Source organism: Panthera leo, chromosome D4 (genome assembly GCF_018350215.1).
Source record: "Panthera leo isolate Ple1 chromosome D4, P.leo_Ple1_pat1.1, whole genome shotgun sequence".
Lineage (NCBI taxonomy): Eukaryota > Metazoa > Chordata > Mammalia > Carnivora > Felidae > Panthera > Panthera leo.
In genome coordinates, this window is record NC_056691.1 from 79,454,311 (window position 1) to 79,475,342 (window position 21,032).

The window sequence follows — 21,032 nt, forward strand, 5'->3', positions numbered from 1 at the left end:
CCCACCACTTTTTTCTGGTCTTCAGACAGTACTTGACCCTAGTGGACACCCCTCCGTAAAGCATCGCTCCGTAACGTCTGCACCATCCTGGTTCTGCCCCAACCTCCTGGGTTACTCTTTCTTGACCTGCTTTTCGGGCTCTCCTTCCTCCTCCAGGAAGAATTACCCACGACCTCAAAAGAGAAGGCCGGACCCCTGTCCGCTCACTCCCTCGGCACACCGTGCTCTTCCTTCGCAGTCCTCCCCACACCCAAGGGCACCTGCCCCTCAGCTTCTGTGCCCGACGTAGCAGCCGGGGCAGGCCCACGTCTGCGTTGAGTTCTAACAACACGGGGTGCACAATGAAGTACCTGCTGAAAGAGCAAAGGAATGAACAGAGTCTTTCAAAATGAGAGCTGAGACCAAAAAGTATTCGGGATTACCTCTGGTCTTGCTGCCCCAAGGGTGTCCTTTGGAGCAACAGAAGCTCATGACTCATGTGGACTCTCGGGCCCCATGCCAGACTGACGGAACCAGAATCTTCAACAAGATTCCCCGGGAAAGTCACATGCGCGGTACACTTCGGCAGCACTGGCCTGTGGTGTCACGAAAACACGGAACGGGAGCCAGAAGAAGGCTGCAGGCCCAACTCGGCCACTAACTTACTAAAAAAATTAAACGAAACTGGGGCGCCTGCGGGGCTCAGGTGGTTAGCATCCGACTCTCAGTTTCGGCTCGGGTCACGATCTCACGGTTTCGCGAGTTTGAGCCCCGTGTCGGGCTCTGCACCGACAGTAAGGAGCCTGCTTGGATTCTCTCTCTCCCCCTCTCTCTACCCCTCTCTCTACCCGTCGCCCGCTCATGCTGTCTCTGTCTCTCAAAATAAACTTAATAAAAATGTTTTAATTAAATTAACTGTTTTACCGAGTGCCTACTACACGCCAGGCACTGTGCTGAGGGCTCTTTATCCATCATGTAAAATTCATAGTAACTTAGGAAATCAGACTGTTAGAAAGCGCCTCCTTTTAATGAAATTAAATCTGCTTCGGACAAACGAAATTGTATTCTGTTACTAATAGCAGAATTTAACCAGCACCTTCTGCTTCGGAGTACCATGTCTGTCCTCTAGAGTCACACAAGGCCTACTTCTCATTCAGAATGACAGCCCTTCCAATTTCTGCGTTCAATTAAACTATGCCCCTCAATCTGTGTTTGCCCTCCAGGAGGAAAAAAATTTAAAAAAAGATCTTAGTTCTCTAGCCGTTTCTATAAATGGTGATGTAAGCAAATAGGGATGTTAGTCCTCATAGAGACTAAGCCCTTCTGCGCACTGACGCACGTATCCGACGTCCTGCCCCTCAGAGGGGACGGTGGCACACATCACACAGCTCGGGGTTTGCCCGCAAAGGAGGCTCAGCAGCACCCTGACTGCCGGCTGCCCCAGTCACTCCTGTGCATCAATTCTCAAGCACATAAATTAGTAACCAGTAAACAAACATGAAGAGATAGCAACAAACCGATCTGAGACTATTTTAAGGCACTTTTAAAACCAAGGGACACCTGTCCTCAGTCTTTTTTTGGTTTGGCTGGTTTTGAAGCGAACGGCCCACACGCGGGGAGTAAGCGTGGTCTTCGCCAGCTGGAGGGGGCCCATTCCAGGGCATCCGTTTTGAGGACAAACCCGACAAACCGTATCAAGGGCCTCCCGCTGTTCAGACCCCTTGTCAAATTAAAAGTTACTCCACACCCGAAAAACAAATAACCCAGTGAAGAAATGGGCAGAAAACATGAATAGACACTTCTCTAAAGAAGACATCCGGATGGCCAACAGGCACATGAAAAGATGTTCAACGTCGCTCCTTATCAGGGAAATACAAATCAAAACCACACTCAGATACCACCTCACGCCAGTCAGAGTGGCCAAAATGAAGAAATCAGGAGACTATAGATGCTGGAGAGGATGTGGAGAAACAGGAACCCTCTTGCACTGTTGGTGGGAATGCAAATTGGTGCAGCCGCTCTGGAAAGCAGTGTGGAGGTTCCTCAGAAAATTAAAAATAGACCTACCCTATGACCCAGCAATAGCACTGCTAGGAATTTATCCAAGGGATACAGGAGTACTGATGCATAGGGGCACCTGTACCCCAATGTTTATAGCGGCACTCTCAACAATAGCCAAATTATGGAAAGAGCCTAAATGTCCATCAACTGATGAATGGATAAAGAAATTGTGGTTTATATACACAATGGAATACTACGTGGCAATGAGAAAAAATGAAATATGGCCTTTTGTAGCAACATGGATGGAACTGGAGAGTGTGATGCTAAGTGAAATAAGCCATACAGAGAAAGACAGATACCATATGGTTTCACTCTTATGTGGATCCTGAGAAACATAACAGAAACCCATGGGGGAGGGGAAGGAAAAAAAAAAAAAAAGAGGTTAGAGTGGGAGAGAGCCAAAGCATAAGAGACTGTTAAAAACTGAGAACAAACTGAGGGTTGATGGGGGGTGGGAGGGAGGGCAGGGTGGGTGATGGGTATTGAGGAGGGCACCTTTTGGGATGAGCACTGGGTGTTGTATGGAAACCAATTTGACAGTAAATTTCATATATTAAAAAATAAAAAATAAAAAATAAATAAATAAAAAAATAATAAAAAAAAAAAAAAAAAATTAAAAGTTGCAGGGGGAGCCCCTATGAAAACAAATTGTATGCTTTTCTATACCTGTATCTTTCTACATCTGTACTTTTGACCTAGAAGTTACGTATCTGGGATACGTAATACCCAATACAGTACCAGGGGAAAAAAATCCTAAACCCAGAAAGAGATTTGGGTCCAAAGACCCTCATCAGGTAATTGAAAAGAGTGACTCTCTAGAAACCATCTACATGTCCAACAATAATCAGGGGCTTAGTTAAATTTCAGTGCCTTCATTAGGTAAAATAAGATGCTATGTTGGAATACAGCAATTGGGAAGAAACAGGAAACGAAACCGTATATGCGTTGTGGGCCTGTACATGTTCATACACACAGAGAAGGAAGGATTCCAAAATATTAATTAACTATGCGTGTTTTAAAGTGACAGGATCGGGGTAATTTCTTTTCTCTATTTTAACCCAATGCTGTGGGTTAATTAAACACTGGAGAAAAATACTGAATTTTAAAAACACAAAAGCGATTTGCTTCCCACCGCCTCCCTCCCCCGCCCCGCCCGACTTTTTCTCATTTAGCGGGAATGGTGCCCAGCCCCTGCTCCGCGAGCCCGGCTGCTGGGACAAGGCTGTGCACAGCCAGGGCGTCTCCGGTCCCCCTCCGAGCAGAACCACACGCGCCCCCGGGGAACTGGCCTGGGGAGAGGCAGCGGCCCCTCTCTGCCGGCCCACCCTCACCCCCGCAACCTTTCGGCTCAGGATCACCGTGGGAACAGCCTCCTTCCCATGCGGATCTTGGGATCCTCCCATCCCATTCCGGGGGAAGATGGAACACTGCTACACAGGACAAATGTATTCACAGGGAACATCAAGCTGAAGTGCAATCTGACAAATGACTCAAATCCGAATCGGCTGGTTATTAAGATCTCAGAGTGGGAAGAGGAAAAAGCCTCTGTTCTCCAAAGGACATAATGGGACATTTAACAGATTTTTTTCAAAGGGCAAATGAACAAACAAACTCGCCATTTACGACTCAAATGAAGTGGGTGAAGAATGAGCTGCTTATTAAAAATGCTGCCTTGGAGAAAACAAACCAAGAGACTTGTTTCTCCCTAAATGGATTGCAGATATTCTTAGTTTCCAAAATCATCTGGAGCCCGGGAGGCTACGATCAATAACGTTCCCTCCCTCAAAGACAGCAGATGGCCTGAGCCAAACGTAGATACCTTTGAGCGGCTCCCCCTTTGAAGGCGGGAGGAGACAGCTTCAAGGCTGACGGATCTTTCCCGGAATGTGGCAACGAGACCTCCTTTTACCTGGCCAGCTAGGCCGAGTTCAAGACAACCGTCAGCAGGAAGACTGAGGGGCCCGGGACCCAGAGACAAAAGGGCCTCCCGCACCTCGTGGCCAGTACAGCCCCGGTCCCCTGAAAAAGGCTTCACAGACGCCCGGGGCAGGGCTCTTCCCTCGGGGGAGCGAGGCCAGTTAGGGGCTAAAGGGAGGGACAGGCTCTTTCTCAGCGACACGACTTCAGGCCCCCTTTTGTACGCACAGGCCAAGAACGGAGAATCGGACGCCCGGATGTCACCAGGCCTGATAAGACTTCCCCGGTCTCTCCACGGGGCTGGACAGCTAACAGAGTGGGCCTCTCACTCGCCCCGTGGGTACACGAGCCCAGCGAACCACACGCTGTCTGTGGTCCTCAAAGAGACACCGTGATTTAACCTTTCGTGGCCCTTCCAGGCCTTCCGATGCCACCGGCAGAAAATTCCCACAGCCGGGAAGCCGGGCTCGAGGGCTGTGCTGGCACAGGCTGTGTGCTCCCCACCACGTCCCCTGTACAAGGCAGAGCGCAGGAGTCCCGGCTACGTGCGCGAAGGGACGACACATCCAGTCAGAGCCACCGGTCCAGAGGCCGAGTGACAAGTTGCAGAGAATTCAGAAGATTAATACACCAAGAAAATGAAAAATGTGTTTACACATGTGCTTTTCCACGTTAACAGAGTCATTCATTAAAGCTGCATCTACGCCACCCAAATTACCTGGGTGATGCGGCGACTCTCCGGATCCCCCTGAGGCCATCCCACCCATCCAGATGCACCATCCGTGGCCCAGACCCCAGGGCCCGACTCGGGAGTCAAAGGTAGCAAAATACGCCCAACGTGTCCATGCAGACAGAACCCGGACGTGAGGAGGACCTAGCAGGGCCCTCAAAACCACGTCCAGCGAAGGCAGCTTCTACAGGGGCCTCCTCAGGACAGGTGCCGTCTGAGGACATTCGGGGGGTGGTTACCGTTTTGTAGTCGGCGCGTAACACGAACGTTTCTTCTTACCTCTGATTGCTCTGTTGCCTCAGGTCCGTCACCCCCCTGGAAACCCACGCAGGAGAGATCAAAAATGGTTTTCTTCAGGTGCTGGTTGTCTGTATACAGTTCCTTCACCAGCTGTATCAGGTCACTAACCTGAGAGACAAGAGCAGAGACAGAGCTGGGGACCCACAAGCCAACCTCAGCGCCCCTGGGCCCGGGCCCTGCACACAGACCTTCTCCTGAGCAGACTCTCCAGCATCTCCATAAACCACAATTATGGAGACTCAGGCAGCTGGTTCCAGACTTCAGGCTAGGCGGGGTACGGTGAAAAACCACCCGCATGCCTGTGTTCTAATCCCACGGCCACCGCTTCAAGGCAGAGTGATCCTGCGCTAAGCCTCCATTTCCTCATCTGTGGAATGGGCTACAGTGGGGATTGAAGGTGATCACGGTCACGGTGCACTGAGGACGTTGGCACCATCTACGTGCCCCACTAACGACGGCTAATACGATCTCTGCCTCGTACCTGGGGTCCTCTGGAGGAAAAGCCCCGAGACGGACATTTCTGAGACTGCGTCAGTCTTCTTTCATAGCATCGACCTTCTTCTTTGTATACCTACCCAACGATGTCAGTAATAATAATTGTCTTCCATCACCAAGCAATCGACAGCTACCGAAATACGCCCGCAAGCTTTAGTCATTCATTCCTTACAAAACTCCTGAGGAGGTGGACAGGCTAGAATGACTATCCCTATTTTACAACAAGGAGCCACCGAACAAAGAAGTTCGTTGCCCAAGGTTCGCCCGCCGGAGGTGTCCAGGGGCCTAAATAACATACGAGGATGGCCAAGGTGCCTTGCCGCGTGGGGAAGGGCAGCTGCCCCCGCAGAGGCAGAGCGGGCCTGGAGCTGAGCCCCCAGAGCCCCCAGACAGGGCTTTGCTGGACCAGGTACATAAGCAGTTCACAGACGCCACCTCCGTTCCCTGCAAGCTTCAAGTCCCGCCGGCCAGTCATTTCACAGACTTCCTAACAGAGTAATTGTTAGCCCCTCAGATAAAGTGGGACGTCCCACCCTGACTACACACAGATGTCCAATACAGCCAAACATGAACACAAACTGGACCCACCCCGCAAGGCGGGAGTGAGAAGAACAAAACCCTCTGACTCCGCAAACACCTGCCGAGTGCCAACCGCGAGTGACCTGGTTCCTGGCCTTAACGCTGCCGCAGGTGCTGTCGGCGATCCTCGTTTTATCTTCCAAAACTAAGAGGCCTTGGCGCTCCGTGCTCCACTCCTCCCAAAATCCTGAAAAATTTTAAATTCTCCTTTCGACTTTTTACTTTTAGTGCCTTGCACCTACTCCGTCTCTTGCTGCTGAAAAAGTCCTCCACCTAGACAAGCTCCTATTCGTCCTTCAAAACCCACTTCAGGCCTCGCTTGCCGAAAAGCCTCCTCTGATCAAGTGAGGATCCCCCGACCCCCTAGCAATTAACCCCTCCTCCTCTGCTGCCTTTGCGACCTATACCCTGCACACCCGCCTACCTCAGCGACCCTCACCCTCCACAATGCAATTACTTGTGCACGTGTCTACTACTCTACCAGAATGTCAGCTAGCCCAAGGCAGAAACCGAATCTGTCATACATATATGGTAATTTTGTAATAAATCAGTCTCCTCTGAGCTCACATTTCCTACTCTTCGCAGTGGTTCTTAGGCTCTTGAAACACTAAACCACTCTAACCACACCAACAACCAACAGGTTGAGAAACTTGGTTTCTAGTTTTAAAAAAGATTTACTCAGCAAACCTGGACCTTTATTCTTTCAAAAAGCAGGTATTAACTCCCACTCCGTGTGGTAGATACTGGAAAATCAAAAATAAATAAAATGCAATCACTAACTTCGAGCCGCTCACAACCTGATGGGGTCACAGATGAGTAACCAGATCATTCCAGGTCATTATGAGCATGACACGAATGCAGTCAGGTCTGAGAAGAGAAGAGAATGACCTGAGGGAGGGATAGAGAGCATTTCCTAGAAGAGATCAAGACTGGGCCGGGCCTCAAGCCTGAGAAGGAGGGTATCAGGCACGAGGGAGGGCACGGGAGGTAACATACACCAAAGGAACAAAGACCGGCCGAGAGAGAGGGAAGAAAGGAGAGGAAAGGGGCTTTCACAATCTTACACCTCAGGATCAGGAGCCCAAGACACAACAAATAACCAACAAAGCACGGAAAGTTAACAGGTCAATACCTTTTTCTTAAGTTCTTCTTGAGAAAAATGTTCCACTTGAAGTCGATTGTGCTCTTCAAGGCAAATACTCAGATAAGATGTTTGATCGCTATAAAATGAAAATGGTTCTTCTGCAAAAAAAAAAGGAGGGGGGGCCATGGAGAGCAAAAGAATATCAGAAATAGATCCTTCCAAGACCAATCCCAGTACAATCCACGTAAGGCAATTTGAATTGGGAGAAGGGGGGCAGGGGGTTGCTACAAGGGGGAAGAAGTACAAATAGGGAGTTTAATGCACCACCTTTGGAGCAAAAGTAATTTTCCCTCTTTCTCTATAGGCTGATATCTCAATGTATGGTTTCATCATGGGCTGCAGGCGTTCACTGCGGCCTTTTCTGAATTATAATTTGCACACGAAGTGCTGCACCTAGGGAGCATTCTGAACGGCACAGGCAAATGGTGGTTTCGGTTTAAATGGGGGAGTGATTCTGTTTAGGTAAGAAAACAGGAAAATGAGATGTGACCCTCAAGGGTAGCGCTCCAGGGAAATACACGTGCCCGATGTATCTTTCACTGGCCCCGGAGCCCTCTGTGGTAGTGAGCACACCAAGTACAGAAAATGGGCTGCTAGATCTAAGAAAAGAGAATCTCCGGTCACCTACGTAAGGGTCTGCTTCCTCTGCAGCAAACGTCACATCCCAATGGGGGGGTGGGGGGGAGCGGGCCAAGTGCTGCTGTGATGAGCAGAGCAATGCAAAGACCACAGGCTCCTCACCCCCTCACCCTGTGTCCCTCCCTAATGAATCCCTTTGTGGTCACAACGCTAAACGCAAAGTTTCAACGCGAAACGGCAACCTCCAGGCTGTGGGTCTGTGTGGTGCAGGCTTTGCAGTGGGTACCCCGGTAGGCAGAGCCCAGACGTGGTGGGCCCTGAGGTGACGCGGATCTAGAAGCACCAAGTGATGAGAGCGCGGCAGAGGCAGCGAGGTACCACCCCCCGGCACACCCTGTGAGGCACGGACATGACGCGCTGGGCCTTTGCACCAAGGCCAAAGCCAGGTGGACGCAGACTGGGAGAGCCAACGTTAACACGGAACCCAGAGGAAATCCCGTGCCTTCCCCATCCCCTACTTAAGTTTTAGGACTTTCTTCAAGCTCAGCCAAGGCCCTCCACGTGGAAAAACCAAAGGGAAACACATGCAAGAGGGCACGTACCTTCCCGCCTCCGAAAGTCACTGATCTGTTCCTCCAGGGTCCTCTGCAAATTCCGACAGGAGAGCACATCCTGCTCCAGCTGCGTCCGCAGCGCGAAAATGCTGCTCAGCTCGGCCTGCAGGCTGTTGATACTTCGTAAAACAAGACACCAGGATTTTTTTTTTAAGTTCTTAGTTAAATTCCAGTTAGTCAACACGCTGGGTAATATTGCTTTTAGGTATGGACTAAATACAGTGATTCAACACTTCCATACATCACCCGAAGACACCAGAAATTTTTACGCAGACCTATCTGTGTTTCAAATGACAAAAGCCGGGGGGCGCCTGGGTGGCTCAGTCGGTTGAGTGTCCGACTCTTGATTTCAGCTTGCAGTTGATGAGTTCGAGCCCTGTCAGCACAGAGCCTAGTTGGGATTCTGACTCTCTCTCCCTCTCTCTCTGCCCCTCCCCCGCTTGCTCTCTATCTCTCTCTCAAATAAAAATAAACTTTAAGCAAATTAATTAACTAATTAATTAATTTAAAAAATGCAAAAGCCAGCAAGCCTCCCTTTGATTGTTATGTCATCAGTGGGTTTTTTTTTTATTGGTTATGAAAGTTGGATTTACTTGTTTATAGAAAATTTAAAATACAAAAGTATAAGAAAACAAAAATTACATTAACTAACATTAATTAACTACCAGTTAACACATGGCAGACTACATTTCCTTGTTTAAGATTTTATTTGTTTTTAAGTAATCTCTAATCCCAACATGGGACTCGAACTCACAACCCCGAGATCAAGAGTTGCATGCTCTACTGACAGGCAGCCAGGCGCCCCCAGACTGCATTTCCTCCCAATCTTTTTCCTTGAGTGTTCACCCTTACAAGGTGAAAATAGTACTTGGTGTCAGATACTGAATTGTGCATTCCTCACTTAAATAGTTCCCTACATTTTTGGAAATTATTTGCAAGCATCATTTTCAGTGACTATGTAACATTAATCAAGTAAACTTCCCACCGTTTATTCCAACTCATCCTCTATTAGTGGACATTTGGGTCATTTCCAAGTTTTTACTACAGGTGTAAATAAAAAGAAATAACGTAATTGCCCAGAACACTTCTCTGTTTGGAGTAATGCCTCACAAGGGCTTGGGTGTGGATGGGGAGGCTCTCCAGGGCCTGCGTGTCACCTGGCACCCAGGCTTCAGAAGAGGGGACAAGTGAGAAGAGCGAATGTGTCATTCCTGAAAGAGGTAGTACTGGGGGTAAAAACAAGGGGAGGGAGGGAAGGAAGGAAGGAAGGAAGGAAGGAAGGAAGGAAGGAAGGAAGGGAAAAGAAAGGAAGAAAGAAAAAAGAAAGGAAAGAAAGAAAGAAAGAAAGAAAGAAAGAAAGAAAGAAAAGAAAGGGAGGAAGGAAGGAAGGAAAAGAAAAGAAAGGAAGAAAGAAAAAAGAAAGGAAGGAAGGAAGAAAAGAAAGAAAGAAAGAAAGAAAGAAAGAAAGAAAGAAAGAAAGAAAGAAAGAAAGAAAAAGAAAGGAAGGAAGAGAAAGAAAGGGAGTTGATAATGGGAGGAAGAGAAGGACCAATTTAGGGACCAACAGAACTCCATTGCGATAGGTCAGCCCCATTCACAGAAGCATAGTGGAGTGAATGCGTGTCAAGTCTCACATCTGGGTCTGTGTGACACAGCATGACCTGCACAGAGAGCCTACATGACACCAGCAGCCCAGAATTCACAAGAGGCCATGTAAATGCACACCTCCCAGAATCTGCAGGAATCTGCTGTCCAACAGAACTTCTGGAAGTTAGAAGTGTTCTGTCTATGCACTAATATGGTAGCCACGGGCTAAATGTGCCTATTGAGCAGTTGAAATGTGGCTAACATTCTGGGGAACGGGATGCCGCATTTTTCTTAATTCAGATGTAAATAGTCCCATGGCTCGTGGCCACTGACTTGGGGCAGTACAGACCCACCAGATGGGCTCTGGATTCCTACTGACGTGGCACCTGGCAGGGATCTGAACTGAGTGCCCCCAGCTCTCAGAGGAACAGAGACCCCGGCCAACGTCTGAATAACATAAGCGATGTTTCACTGAACATCTCTGTGCCTAAAGCCTTTTCACATTCAGGTTCGTTTCTTAAGACCAATTCCCAGCAGTGCAACTGCTGGGTCAAAGTACATGAACATATTTTGGGGCACCACATTTCCAAGCCACACTGCCAGTGCGGAGCCTGCTTGGGATTCTCTCCCCCTGTCCCTCCCCCGTTCACTCACACATTCTCTATCAAAATAAACAGATAAACTTAAAACAAAATATATGAACATTTTTCGAGACTAGCAAAACACCTTAACACATCAGAAAGCCTCCTCTTTTAAATACTGAGAAATACATCACTCTCTGTCCAGCGTCTGACGTTTGGTTCCTTAAGAGGGTCCATCAACACCTTGAAACCGCATGCGAATACTTAAGAACATGTGGGTTTTTCTAAAGAGAGGGCCCATGAGCTTTCATCAGATTTTTCAAAAGGGATCCAGAGCCCCCAAAGGGTTAGCATTAGCAGCAACTGCTCCTGACGTCTGGGCTTGAGACTCAAGCCCCACTCTCCTTCAGAGATTTCTTCCAGCTCCACCCCTCGAACCGCGCACATAAATCAACATACATCGGAAGGAAAATAAACCATGTCTAATCGTCTATGCTCGCTGCTTTGACGATGGTTCATTGTGAAGCAGCCTCCTTGCAAGGGAAGGGGCCCTACCAGCAACCTGTGCCTAGTTCCATTTCAAGACAATCATAATGATCAATTTGTAAGGCTGATGGAAAACCTCACGGAGGTGTCACAGCACTCGCTCGGATGCAGCCGTGCTGCAGAGACATTTCAGCAGGAGGAAAAAAAAGGAGCGTGTTTCCACGCAGCTCTTGCGATGAGGGCGGAGGAACGCGACCGGCTGCACTCCCTCCTCCGTTTCCTGACAGGGTGAAAAGTACACCGCTGTTGCTCCTGTGCCTGTCATTCATGTTCCCCTAACTCCAGGGCCTTTTCCAGGTGTGAGGAGTTGGTGGAACAAAAGGTGTTTCGCCTGGAAAGAAACAAAAGCCCTGCGCAGTCCTCCTTCTGCAACGTGGAGGCAGGGGGAGGCAGAAACGAGGAGCCGGAGCCAAGCTCCCGACGGCACCACCGCTCCGGACCTCGGGCAGGTCGGTCAAACTGCCGGAGCCCTGCCTTCCTCATCTGTGAAATGGGGCTGATACCTTTCCTTCGGGACTGTTCTGAGGATGAAACGAGAGCTGCACGGGAAAGAGCTCAGCACAGGGCCCAACACACAGGAGACAACTCGACAGGCGTTTCCCTCTTTCCATACATCTGAGCAACTCCCGAACGAAAAGAGGGTATTTATAAGCCAAACTTTCTGATTCTCGGGAGTTACAGCAGTGATTCCCATCTGGGGACAATCAACCTCCCAAGAGATATGTGGCACTATCTGGAGACACTGTTAACAGGCCGTCACGCCAGGGCAGGGGAAGGCGCTTCTGGAAGGGAGCAGTAAAAGCTGAGATAGTGCCAAGCACCCCACGCGGCCCAGGACCCAGAGAAGCTGCCCAGGTAACCCGACTTGGCCCGCTGCCCCCGAGTTTCCCAGCTTCACCGGCCCCGCCCCCTGTAAAAACGCCGAGCTGCTGAGGCTTCTGGAAAAGGCCCACTTTTACAGAGTGACGCCTACTCCCAGAATCTCATCGGCATGTTTCCATTTTCTCTAAATTCATTTCAGATCAACAAATCTGAAAATTATGTCATCTCTCAGAAGACCAGGCGGGGGGTGGGGGGCCCGTCCACTCACGGCTTCCTGCGTGGCTACTCCGCCCCAGCCGCGGTGACAGGCACGGGGGAAATGGAGCTGAGCGACACAGGATCCCACCCGGAGGGGGCGCAGGGTCCCCACGAGGAGGCAGGCCAGTTACAGACACGTGCCCAGAGGGTGGCAAAGGCAGCTGCGAGGGCAGAAAACTCAGGACGACAACCATCCTGGGGACAGCCTCCTCACGAGGGTAGCCCTCCAGATGAATCCTCAAGGACCTCTGGGAGACAAAGGCAGGCTGTGGAAACGGTGCGAAGGCAGAAGCAGGAGGGCACACGGCCCAGGCCCTGGTGAAGGAAGGAATGGAAGACCATTCCAGCCAGAGTGAAAGTCTTAGAAGGAGCAGTAAGGGGACAAATACCTTAACTTTTTATTATGGAGACTTTTAAACAGACACAAACGAAGAAAGCTAATACAATGAGCCCCTGCCCATCTACTCACAGCCCAGCCCTGACCACCGGGCAGCCATGGCCGCTCTCGCTCCCTCGGTGTCCCCAACCCACCTCCCTCACTTCTGTATAGTTTTGAAATGAACCGTATCCTCTCACCTGTAACTACCCCCACTGTGCAGAGAGAGGACTTTGTGAGGTGAAAAATCACCGAGGTCAATCCTGCACTGGCGAACAGAGGCCCCGGACAGAGTGGGCCACCTGCCCGCGGACACAGAGCCGGGACAGAACAAGAGCACTCGGTCGCGGGGGGCTCTCGTCACCACACCTCACAGGCACCAAATCATTTCAGCAGTTCTATAAAGACACAAGTCGCTCCAGAACCTTGTATGAGCCCCTGGGTTCGGTCACTCACCACCTGTGTAACTTTGGAAAAGACACTCAACCTCCCTCAGTCTGCGTGGCCTTATGGGAAATAGGGTAACAATTGTTACGAGGTAACACACATGGAAGTATTTCTAGATCTATTAAGAAGGCACTATAGATTACTGAGAAATTATTGTTATGTTATTTTTATCCTAAATTCATTAGAATAAAAGAAATCAACCCCAAAGTCAGACGCTTCTCGATATAAAATCGGTTTACCCGATTTAAGTCAGGCAACCATCATCCAAGCATCATCTAAGCTTCCTGACCAAACCAGGATGGATTTGCCGCCTCAGACGCCAACCGTATTTATTCGGAATATGTGTGTCTACGTAGGAGTGTGAGGTCCAAACAGTAACCTTACCTGTCTGGGTTCTGCAGAGATTTTACCAGGTGAGTATAGATGTCCTGCTCCTTCTTTAAGACTTGAATCAGCTCTTCATAGTCTAATTGTTGCTTTTCCTGGAAATGACAACGGGCATCTGACATTAAGGGGAGAACTGTAAAAGAGTCCATCCTGACGTTATGCAAACATATGTGGGTAGTTTCTAAATCCAAACGGAGGTGATCCCGGGTGCCAGGCTGCCGGGCAGGCCACGGTCGCAGAGCACCACCTGCAGGAGGAGTGGGGAATGACTGCCCGCCACGTCCCTCGGAACAAAGCCGAGTGCTGTGCTTCCAACACTGAATGGCTGCTATAAAAGGATCATCGCTGTCACCCGATCCACCAGTCGTGAAACCGCCTCCCCTCCAAGCGGCTGGTCATCGTTTTCGCAACACCACAGAGAACGCCTCTCCACGTTGCTCTTGCCCCGGAGAATAGAAGTTCATCAACCAAAAGGGACAAGGGACTTACATTAAAACAGAAAAGGCCAAGTGAGCCGCTTCTAAAGGCATCCGGAACAGAATGATGACAAAGGGATCTAAGGGGGATCTCTGGAACCTACTTATGTGACCTGAGGTAGCCAGCTAACACCAATGGGTGAAAGTTTGAAGACTATCAGGATATTTACATAGGCTCAAAACACCTCAAAATGCTTACCAATTACAAAGGAAAAAGAGTAACCATATAGTCAAGACACCTAGCAGGTGCCACCTGCATAAAGCCGTCAAAGTCAGCGTGGCCGGTAATGAGACAAATCTAAATTGGGGACCAACAGGCTGCGATGAGAGGTATTCCCACCAAATACACCTGCCTGAACCCGATCAACCCAGCAACGTCAGACAAACCCAACCTGAAGGACATTCTACATATGACTGGCCTGGACACTTCAAAATTATGAAGGGCATGAAAGTCAAGGGTAAGACCGAGAAACTGCCCCAGACTGAAGACTAAAGAGTCACGACAAAGCAACGTGCGATCCCGAATCAGATCCTCTGGCCACAAAGGGCTTTACGGGACGAGCAGTGAAGCACCCGTGAGTCTGAGGATTAGAAGGCGGTGGGGAGTTGGCCTAGTCCCTGCCCTTGACGGCTGCACCATGGCACACAGGACAGTGTCCCCGCTTACGGGAAATACACGCTAGGGGACTCAGAGGGGACAGGGCTTCTCGTGGGCCACTTGCTCTCAGAGGCCTCAGGAAAGGTAAAATCCTTTATTCTCGAAACCTGCCTATAAATTTGAAATTATTCCAAGACAAGGGAAGAACGCTAAATAAAGTTAACATGCGCAGACTGGGGCAGCGTCCTGCGTGGACGCGATGCTCCCTAAATGCTCGAGGGAGGCGCTCAGGTCGTGGAGAGACTAGAACAGCAAGCAGCCCTTGTACTTCCCACTGACCTATGCCTTCTCCTAAAGTTAAGATACCACCCGGGACAGGGGTGGAAACCTGACTGGACCCGAAGGAGCACGGTTACTGCACCACAGCGGTGTTGGTGTTTTCCTGTGACGGTGTCATCCCAAAGAAACACAGGGACCCTGTATGTGTTACAGGCATCTCAAGTTATCTTAAAATATTCATTTTACCACCGCTTCAGAACCACAGCGGTCACTATACTCACCATGTGACCCCATCGTTTAACGCGTTAATAAAGAAGCACCATTTCCAAAGCAGATTTTTTTCAATAGTCTGATGACTGAATTTCAAAGTAATTGGCTTCCTTTATAATCCCGTGCATATATTTTATGCATTGGAAGATCTTTCCAGGGAAGAGATCCCTGGCTTCCGCAGACTGCCGCAGGGATGCAGAGGGCAAGGAAAGGTTAGGGGCCCCTGACCCGCGAGAACACCGCCAGGCCCCTCGCCCTGAACAAGACAAGGCAAAGGCACCACCTGCTAATTAAGGGGTCCAAACGCTAAACCACCAGCTCGATCATGAGAAGTTAGGTACCCAGACTGCTAGAAATGTCGGGCCCTTTTGTAAATCACGCCACATGTCCCTGGCACAGGGAGCTCCCATATGCCTTTTGTGCACAGCAACAGTGTCACGTGGGATTCTCTCGGCTCCCACCTGTACACACCATGTGCGTCAACAGAGGGTCCCCGAGAAGAGCCTGGGGAAGAATTGAACAGGATAACAAGACGGTGTCAGCCACTGTGCTCAGTGCTCCCTGGGCATTTTCTCAGGCCTCCCACCACCCTCGTTTCCGCGATGAGGGAGCTGCGGCACAGAGGGCTGACGGCAGCCAAGGTCAGGTGGAGAGGCAGGGCGCGGACCCAGGCAGCCAGGCCCTGAGGCCTGAGCTCTTCAGTCCAGCCATCCATGCCCCAGAATGGATGCGACGCACCGGGGCGCTTGGCAGGGAATCACTGTCACTGTCAACCACATGAAAGGCAGCCAACAATGATGAAGAAAATTTTAAAAACTACTGCCTCTTGCCTGAGCAGCTCGGTCGGTTGAACGTCCGACTCTGGCTCAGGTCGCGCTCTCACAGTTTGTGAGTTCGAGCCCCGCGCTGGGCTCTCTGCTGTCAGCACAGAGCCCGCTTCGGATCCTCTGCCCCCTCTCTCTCTGTACCTCCCTCGCTCGCGCTCTCTCTTCAAAATAAACAAACGTTAAAACAAACCTACTGCTTCTTGAGCACCTACCATGAAGGGCAGGGATAGTTAGGAGGGTGTGACCTTACTGTGTGACCTTCAGCAAGTTCCTCAACCTCTCTGTGCTTCAATATGCACACCTCTAAAGGAAGGTGATGATTCTACGTCGCTCACAGGGCGGTGAAGGAGACTGAATGAGCTCATCTCTACAAAGTTCTCAGGGTGATGACCGGTACAAGATAAACACTCAATAACGTCAGCCATAACTTCTGTTCCCACGTTCTGGCGCTATGCTAGGCACTTGGGACACAGATCGTGTCTGATGGAAACCAGGGAAGCGTGTTAGTCCTCCCATTTTTCAGATGACGAAACTGACTGTCTGAGAGGGAACATTTGTTTGAGGCTGTCCAGCTGACAAGCGGCGGTCAGAGTCTGTGCTTACATATGTAACTGCAAAGCCAGCCAAGAAGGGCTAGGAAAAGAAACGGGTAAATACGGACTTCTGTCGGATGGACTGGGCTCCAGATGTGGAGTGTGTGCGCCCAGGCCCCGTGTCTTAACCGGAGGGTGGTGGGTGGGGCCCCAGAGGACCACCCGCTGCAAGGCGAGGGCCCGGATGCCCGGCTCAGCTTCCCTCCGGCCTTCTCGCCGGCAGCTCTTGGAACCCCCCACCCCCACCTGCCAGCTGCCCACACCTGCACTTCCCTTCCCCCCGCTCTTCCTCCTCAGTGGGATGGAGGAACCCCTCCGTCCGAGCTCCAGAGAACAGCCCCCGCCCCGCAGAGACCATCATTCACCCCTCTCCACTGACACACTCCCAAGCACCTTACGGGGTCTGCTTAGGCCAAATTCTCACCAGGAAGCCTTGCTTGACAGAGAAAAATGCCCTCTTCCAGCGCCCACGGCACTGGTTCACTTTCACCCCAGGGCAAGCGTACCAACCACCTGCCGACAGGTCCGACGGCCCCTTGTGGGCAGCCATGTCCCAAGCCAGGAACAGTACCTGGCACAGACCAAATGCTGCCACAGACTGGTGCCATCCGTGGTGTGTAAGGGCCTGGGTGAGGGGCACCACTCGGGTGTTATGGTGATGGGTGTTATGGGGATCCCATAACACCAACACAAGGACGGGCGTGCAAAGTCCTGAGCGCCAGGGAGGAAGAGGAGACATCACTACTGAGCAGGGGCAGGGAAGGCGACACCACAGGGGCTTCTTTAGGGATGTTTAGGAGTCACCCAGTAAACAAGGACACAAAAGCCACTCCAGGCAGATGGAACAGCACGTGCAAAGGCACGGAGAGAGGCACAAACATGGCACTTTCAGGAATCTGCAAGAAAATGGGTAATCTGCATGAAATGGGTAAGCGGAGAACACAGGGACCGATATGGATCTTAAGAGCAGAGATTCCTGTGGGTATTTTGCATAATGGAAGTCAGAGTGAGTCAACGTCTTCCTAGAAGCAAATAGCTCACCCATGTTAAATAAATGAACTCTTCAGAGCCATTTGGGTCCCATTTCATCATTCACCTACTCCCCTGTGTTGAATCATGCCCCATTAGAATGAAGTCATCTGGCTCCCTCAGCAGATCTCACAAACCAGTGGATCTCCTCAGCGTAGAGGCAGAGGGCCAGGCTGCCCAGAAGGGAGCGACAAGCAGCCACCCCCACCCTCCCTCCTGCCCCTCCAGACGAGGAACAAGACACAGCCCAGACGGGAGGTCTCTCACCCCGAAAGGAGAGTATGACTGCCACACACCTACCTGTGTCTGACTCTGCAGTCGTTCCTCCACAGCCCTTGGAATGACCACCCAGCTCACCCCTCCTCCCCTCTCTCATCTGAAAACTGTCCCTAAAACACAGGGGCAAGACCCTGGAAGCCCCCTCTGTCAGTGAGCCAGCCCCCTGGACCCACACTGAACCAGTTCGATTTTCTCTCCGGATTCAGAGACTTCAACTGAGAAACCAGAAGTCTGGGACGCTGGGTGTGCATCATGTCAAGGACAGAGCTCGAGGGTTCAAGACCTCTGCTGCCCACGGGGCTGCCACAGTTTCACCCTCCCCGAGACACAGCTACTCAGCTCTCCCAACAAATACTCCCTTTCACTGTGATCGTTTTGACCACACTACTCAATGCTGGATTCACAGCTTGCAACCAGAAGAACCTTAAGTAATGCACTTACATTATTTCCAATTCTATCAGGAGGTAAGCATGCAATTCCCCTATTTACAGGTCGGGAGGGTGGGTTTCAGAGAGATGAAGGGACTTGCCCATGGTCATGAACTAGCAAGAAGAACGGGCGTTCCAACACAAATCCTGGGCATTTCCTACTCTGCACAGTTTCCTTAATGACTAGAAGAAAACACATGTCATGCACAGACCACAACCTGAAGAGGTAGCAGATATGTAAAGAGAAAGCTTAACGGCTCACTTCTTGGTAAGCAGGGCAATTTAGTGGCCTGATAAATGGATGGTGTCTACTTTGGTAGCTATGTCACAGCTCGGCAACAAAGACATTTGTTTGGATACTCAGGAAATTCAGCAGCGCTGTCCCAACCATGTCAACAGCCAAGCTATAAATCTTTGGCTGAGGCAACTTAAATACGGTCAGTGTGGTTTACTCTCTGTTCTTCAATTCCCTGATCGTCCAGCATTAATTCTCAGGATCACACAGTGATCAGAAGCAACAGAGACTACCCCGACTCCATGGAGACCTCATCACAGCCTCAAGTTCTTTGTAGAAATGGGCAGAGGATAAACCCTAAATCAACACAAAGTGGCCGAGGGCACAACAGGAGAAATCCACGTTTTCTACAAAGAACGAACTACGGTCTAAAAAGCATACCTTTCTCGTGGGGGGGGGGGGGGGGGGGGGAGGGGCACGAGGGGGAAGGAAACTGCAGGCTGCGCCCAGTCGGGACTACCTGAACTGACACTTTAGAAATTTATAATTCCAAAACGATCATTTATAATTCCTTACCCACAATTAGCAATTAGTCTTGCAGAACAGAATTAAAGCCTTTGCGAAAACACTAAGGCATTTTAAGGGCGCCTGGGTGGCTCAGTCGCTCGAGCGTCTGACTTCAGCTCAGGTTATGATCTCACGGTTCATGGATTCGAGCCCCTCATCAAGCTCTGTGCTGACAGCTCGGAGCCCGGAGCCTGGAGCCTGCTGCGGATTCTGTGTCTCCCTCTCTCTGCCCCTCCCCTGCTCGTGCTCTGTCTCGCTGTCTCTCAAAAATGAATAAACTTTAAAAAAAATTTTTTAATAAAATAAAATACTAAGGCATTGTGGTAATTTAAACATCACCAGCATCTACATGTAACAGAAAATGAAATGATGACTCTTCACTTGTGATTCTACGCAGTACAGACAGCGCCCAGCCCAAGAAACCAAAAAAGCGGGACAGCTGATCAAACTAGTGAGATTAAACTGGAAAACACTCAGCCTGTTCCACACACCCATAAACGTTTCGTTCGACACTTAGACACAGTTTATGTGACTAAAACAGGATTCGACATAGCAAAGTTCGATGAGATGCGTTCAGGTCAGTGAAGATCTGTCCGTCTAAATGCCCAGCATCACCTACGTGGTGACAGGGTCAAGAGAAAAATCCTGGCCTCCAGTCTTCTGACCCAGCCCAAGGGGTCCTCGACACTATGCTGGTATTCCCATCCAAGAGAAACGGCAGAATGCCAGTCCACCAAGGGTCGGAGGTAAGAAAAAGCCCCCACTGTCCAGTCAGTGATGCCCCCCGGCCCAGGGCTGACCCTGAACCTATCCACAGTGCAAAAGCTAGTATTGGCTGCCAAACAACTCCTACACCAGCCGTAAAACGACCCCTGATTCGTCCTCCCAACCACCCCAGGTGCCCTGGCCCCTCCCCTAGGGACCTCTCCAGAATCCAGTAACCGCAGGGTTGGTACCCACACCAGAGCAGGTACTCCAGCCCTACTGCCCGAGTCTGATCCGATGGGTGTTCCCGTGCTGTACCGGTTGTTAATTATTGTGAGAATCACCCTTCACAAAACCGCACGTCACGATCAGAGCCATTCATCAGGGAGCTAATTTGCGTAAGAGTTCTCTGTCTTCTGAATGTATGAACTTAATTAAAGCCAGGTTTAAGGGGAAAAAAAAAACCAAAACCTTGGCCTACAGTGAGCTCCTCTCCTTTCCTACATCTGGCTGCCAAGTTGCATCACATGCAAGCTGGGGGTCAGAGCAATCTGTATGTATGTCACACGAACCAAATCATTTCTTCACTCAACAAACATTTGCTTACTGGGCCACGCACTGGGCCAGGCATCGGGATTGACACACGAATTCCAGTCCCCTACCCTGAGGTGCCATCCGTGGTGTGTAAGGGCCTGGGTGAGGGGCACCACTCGGGTGTTATGGTGATGGTTATGGGTGTTATGGGGATCCCATAACACCAACACGAGGATGGGCGTGCAAAGTGCTGAGCGCCAGGGAGGAAGAGGAGACGTCACTGCTAAGCAGGGGCAGGGAAGGCGACACCACGGGGGCTCCTTTAGGGATGTTTAGGAGTCACCCAGTAAACAAGGACACAAAAGCCACTCCAGGCAGATGGAACAGCACGTGCGAAGGCACAGAGAGAGGCGCAAACACGGCACTTTCAGGAATCTGCAAGAAGTCAGCTGTAGTTAGAAATGATGGCGAGCGACCTGAGGCCAGACCAGGAAGGAGGGCCTGCTGGGCCAGTTTTCGTGTGTATTTGAACAGGAAAATTTTCTTAACACAGAAATTACAGAGATTACATAGTTCTTGAGAGGTGAACCCTGGGACAGCAAATACAAGGCTCATCTTTTTCTTTTTTTTTTTCCAATTTTTTTCACAGTTCATATTTCGAGAGAGAGCACGTGAGCGGGTTTACAGAGAGAGAAACCCAAGCAGGCTCCGCACTGTCAGCACAGAGCCTGAAACGGAGCTCAAACCCACGGACTGTGAAATCATGACCTGAGCTAAAATCAAGTCAGATGCTTAACGGACTGAGCCACC

General features: G+C 50.3%; 1 protein-coding gene across 6 annotated transcripts in view; it reads right to left on the reverse strand.

Annotated features, from left to right (window-relative positions):
• Positions 1-21,032, reverse strand: part of CDK5RAP2 (CDK5 regulatory subunit associated protein 2) — a 170,294-nt gene that overhangs the window by 70,777 nt on the left and 78,485 nt on the right. For all 6 annotated transcript variants that reach the window (XM_042913941.1, XM_042913937.1, XM_042913940.1 and 3 more), the window contains 4 exons: positions 13,400-13,497; positions 8,387-8,517; positions 7,194-7,303; positions 4,967-5,095 (listed from right to left, as the gene is read on the reverse strand). In XM_042913941.1, the coding sequence (XP_042769875.1) occupies positions 4,967-5,095; positions 7,194-7,303; positions 8,387-8,517; positions 13,400-13,497 (468 nt within the window). The remainder of the gene's footprint in view (positions 1-4,966; positions 5,096-7,193; positions 7,304-8,386; positions 8,518-13,399; positions 13,498-21,032) is intronic.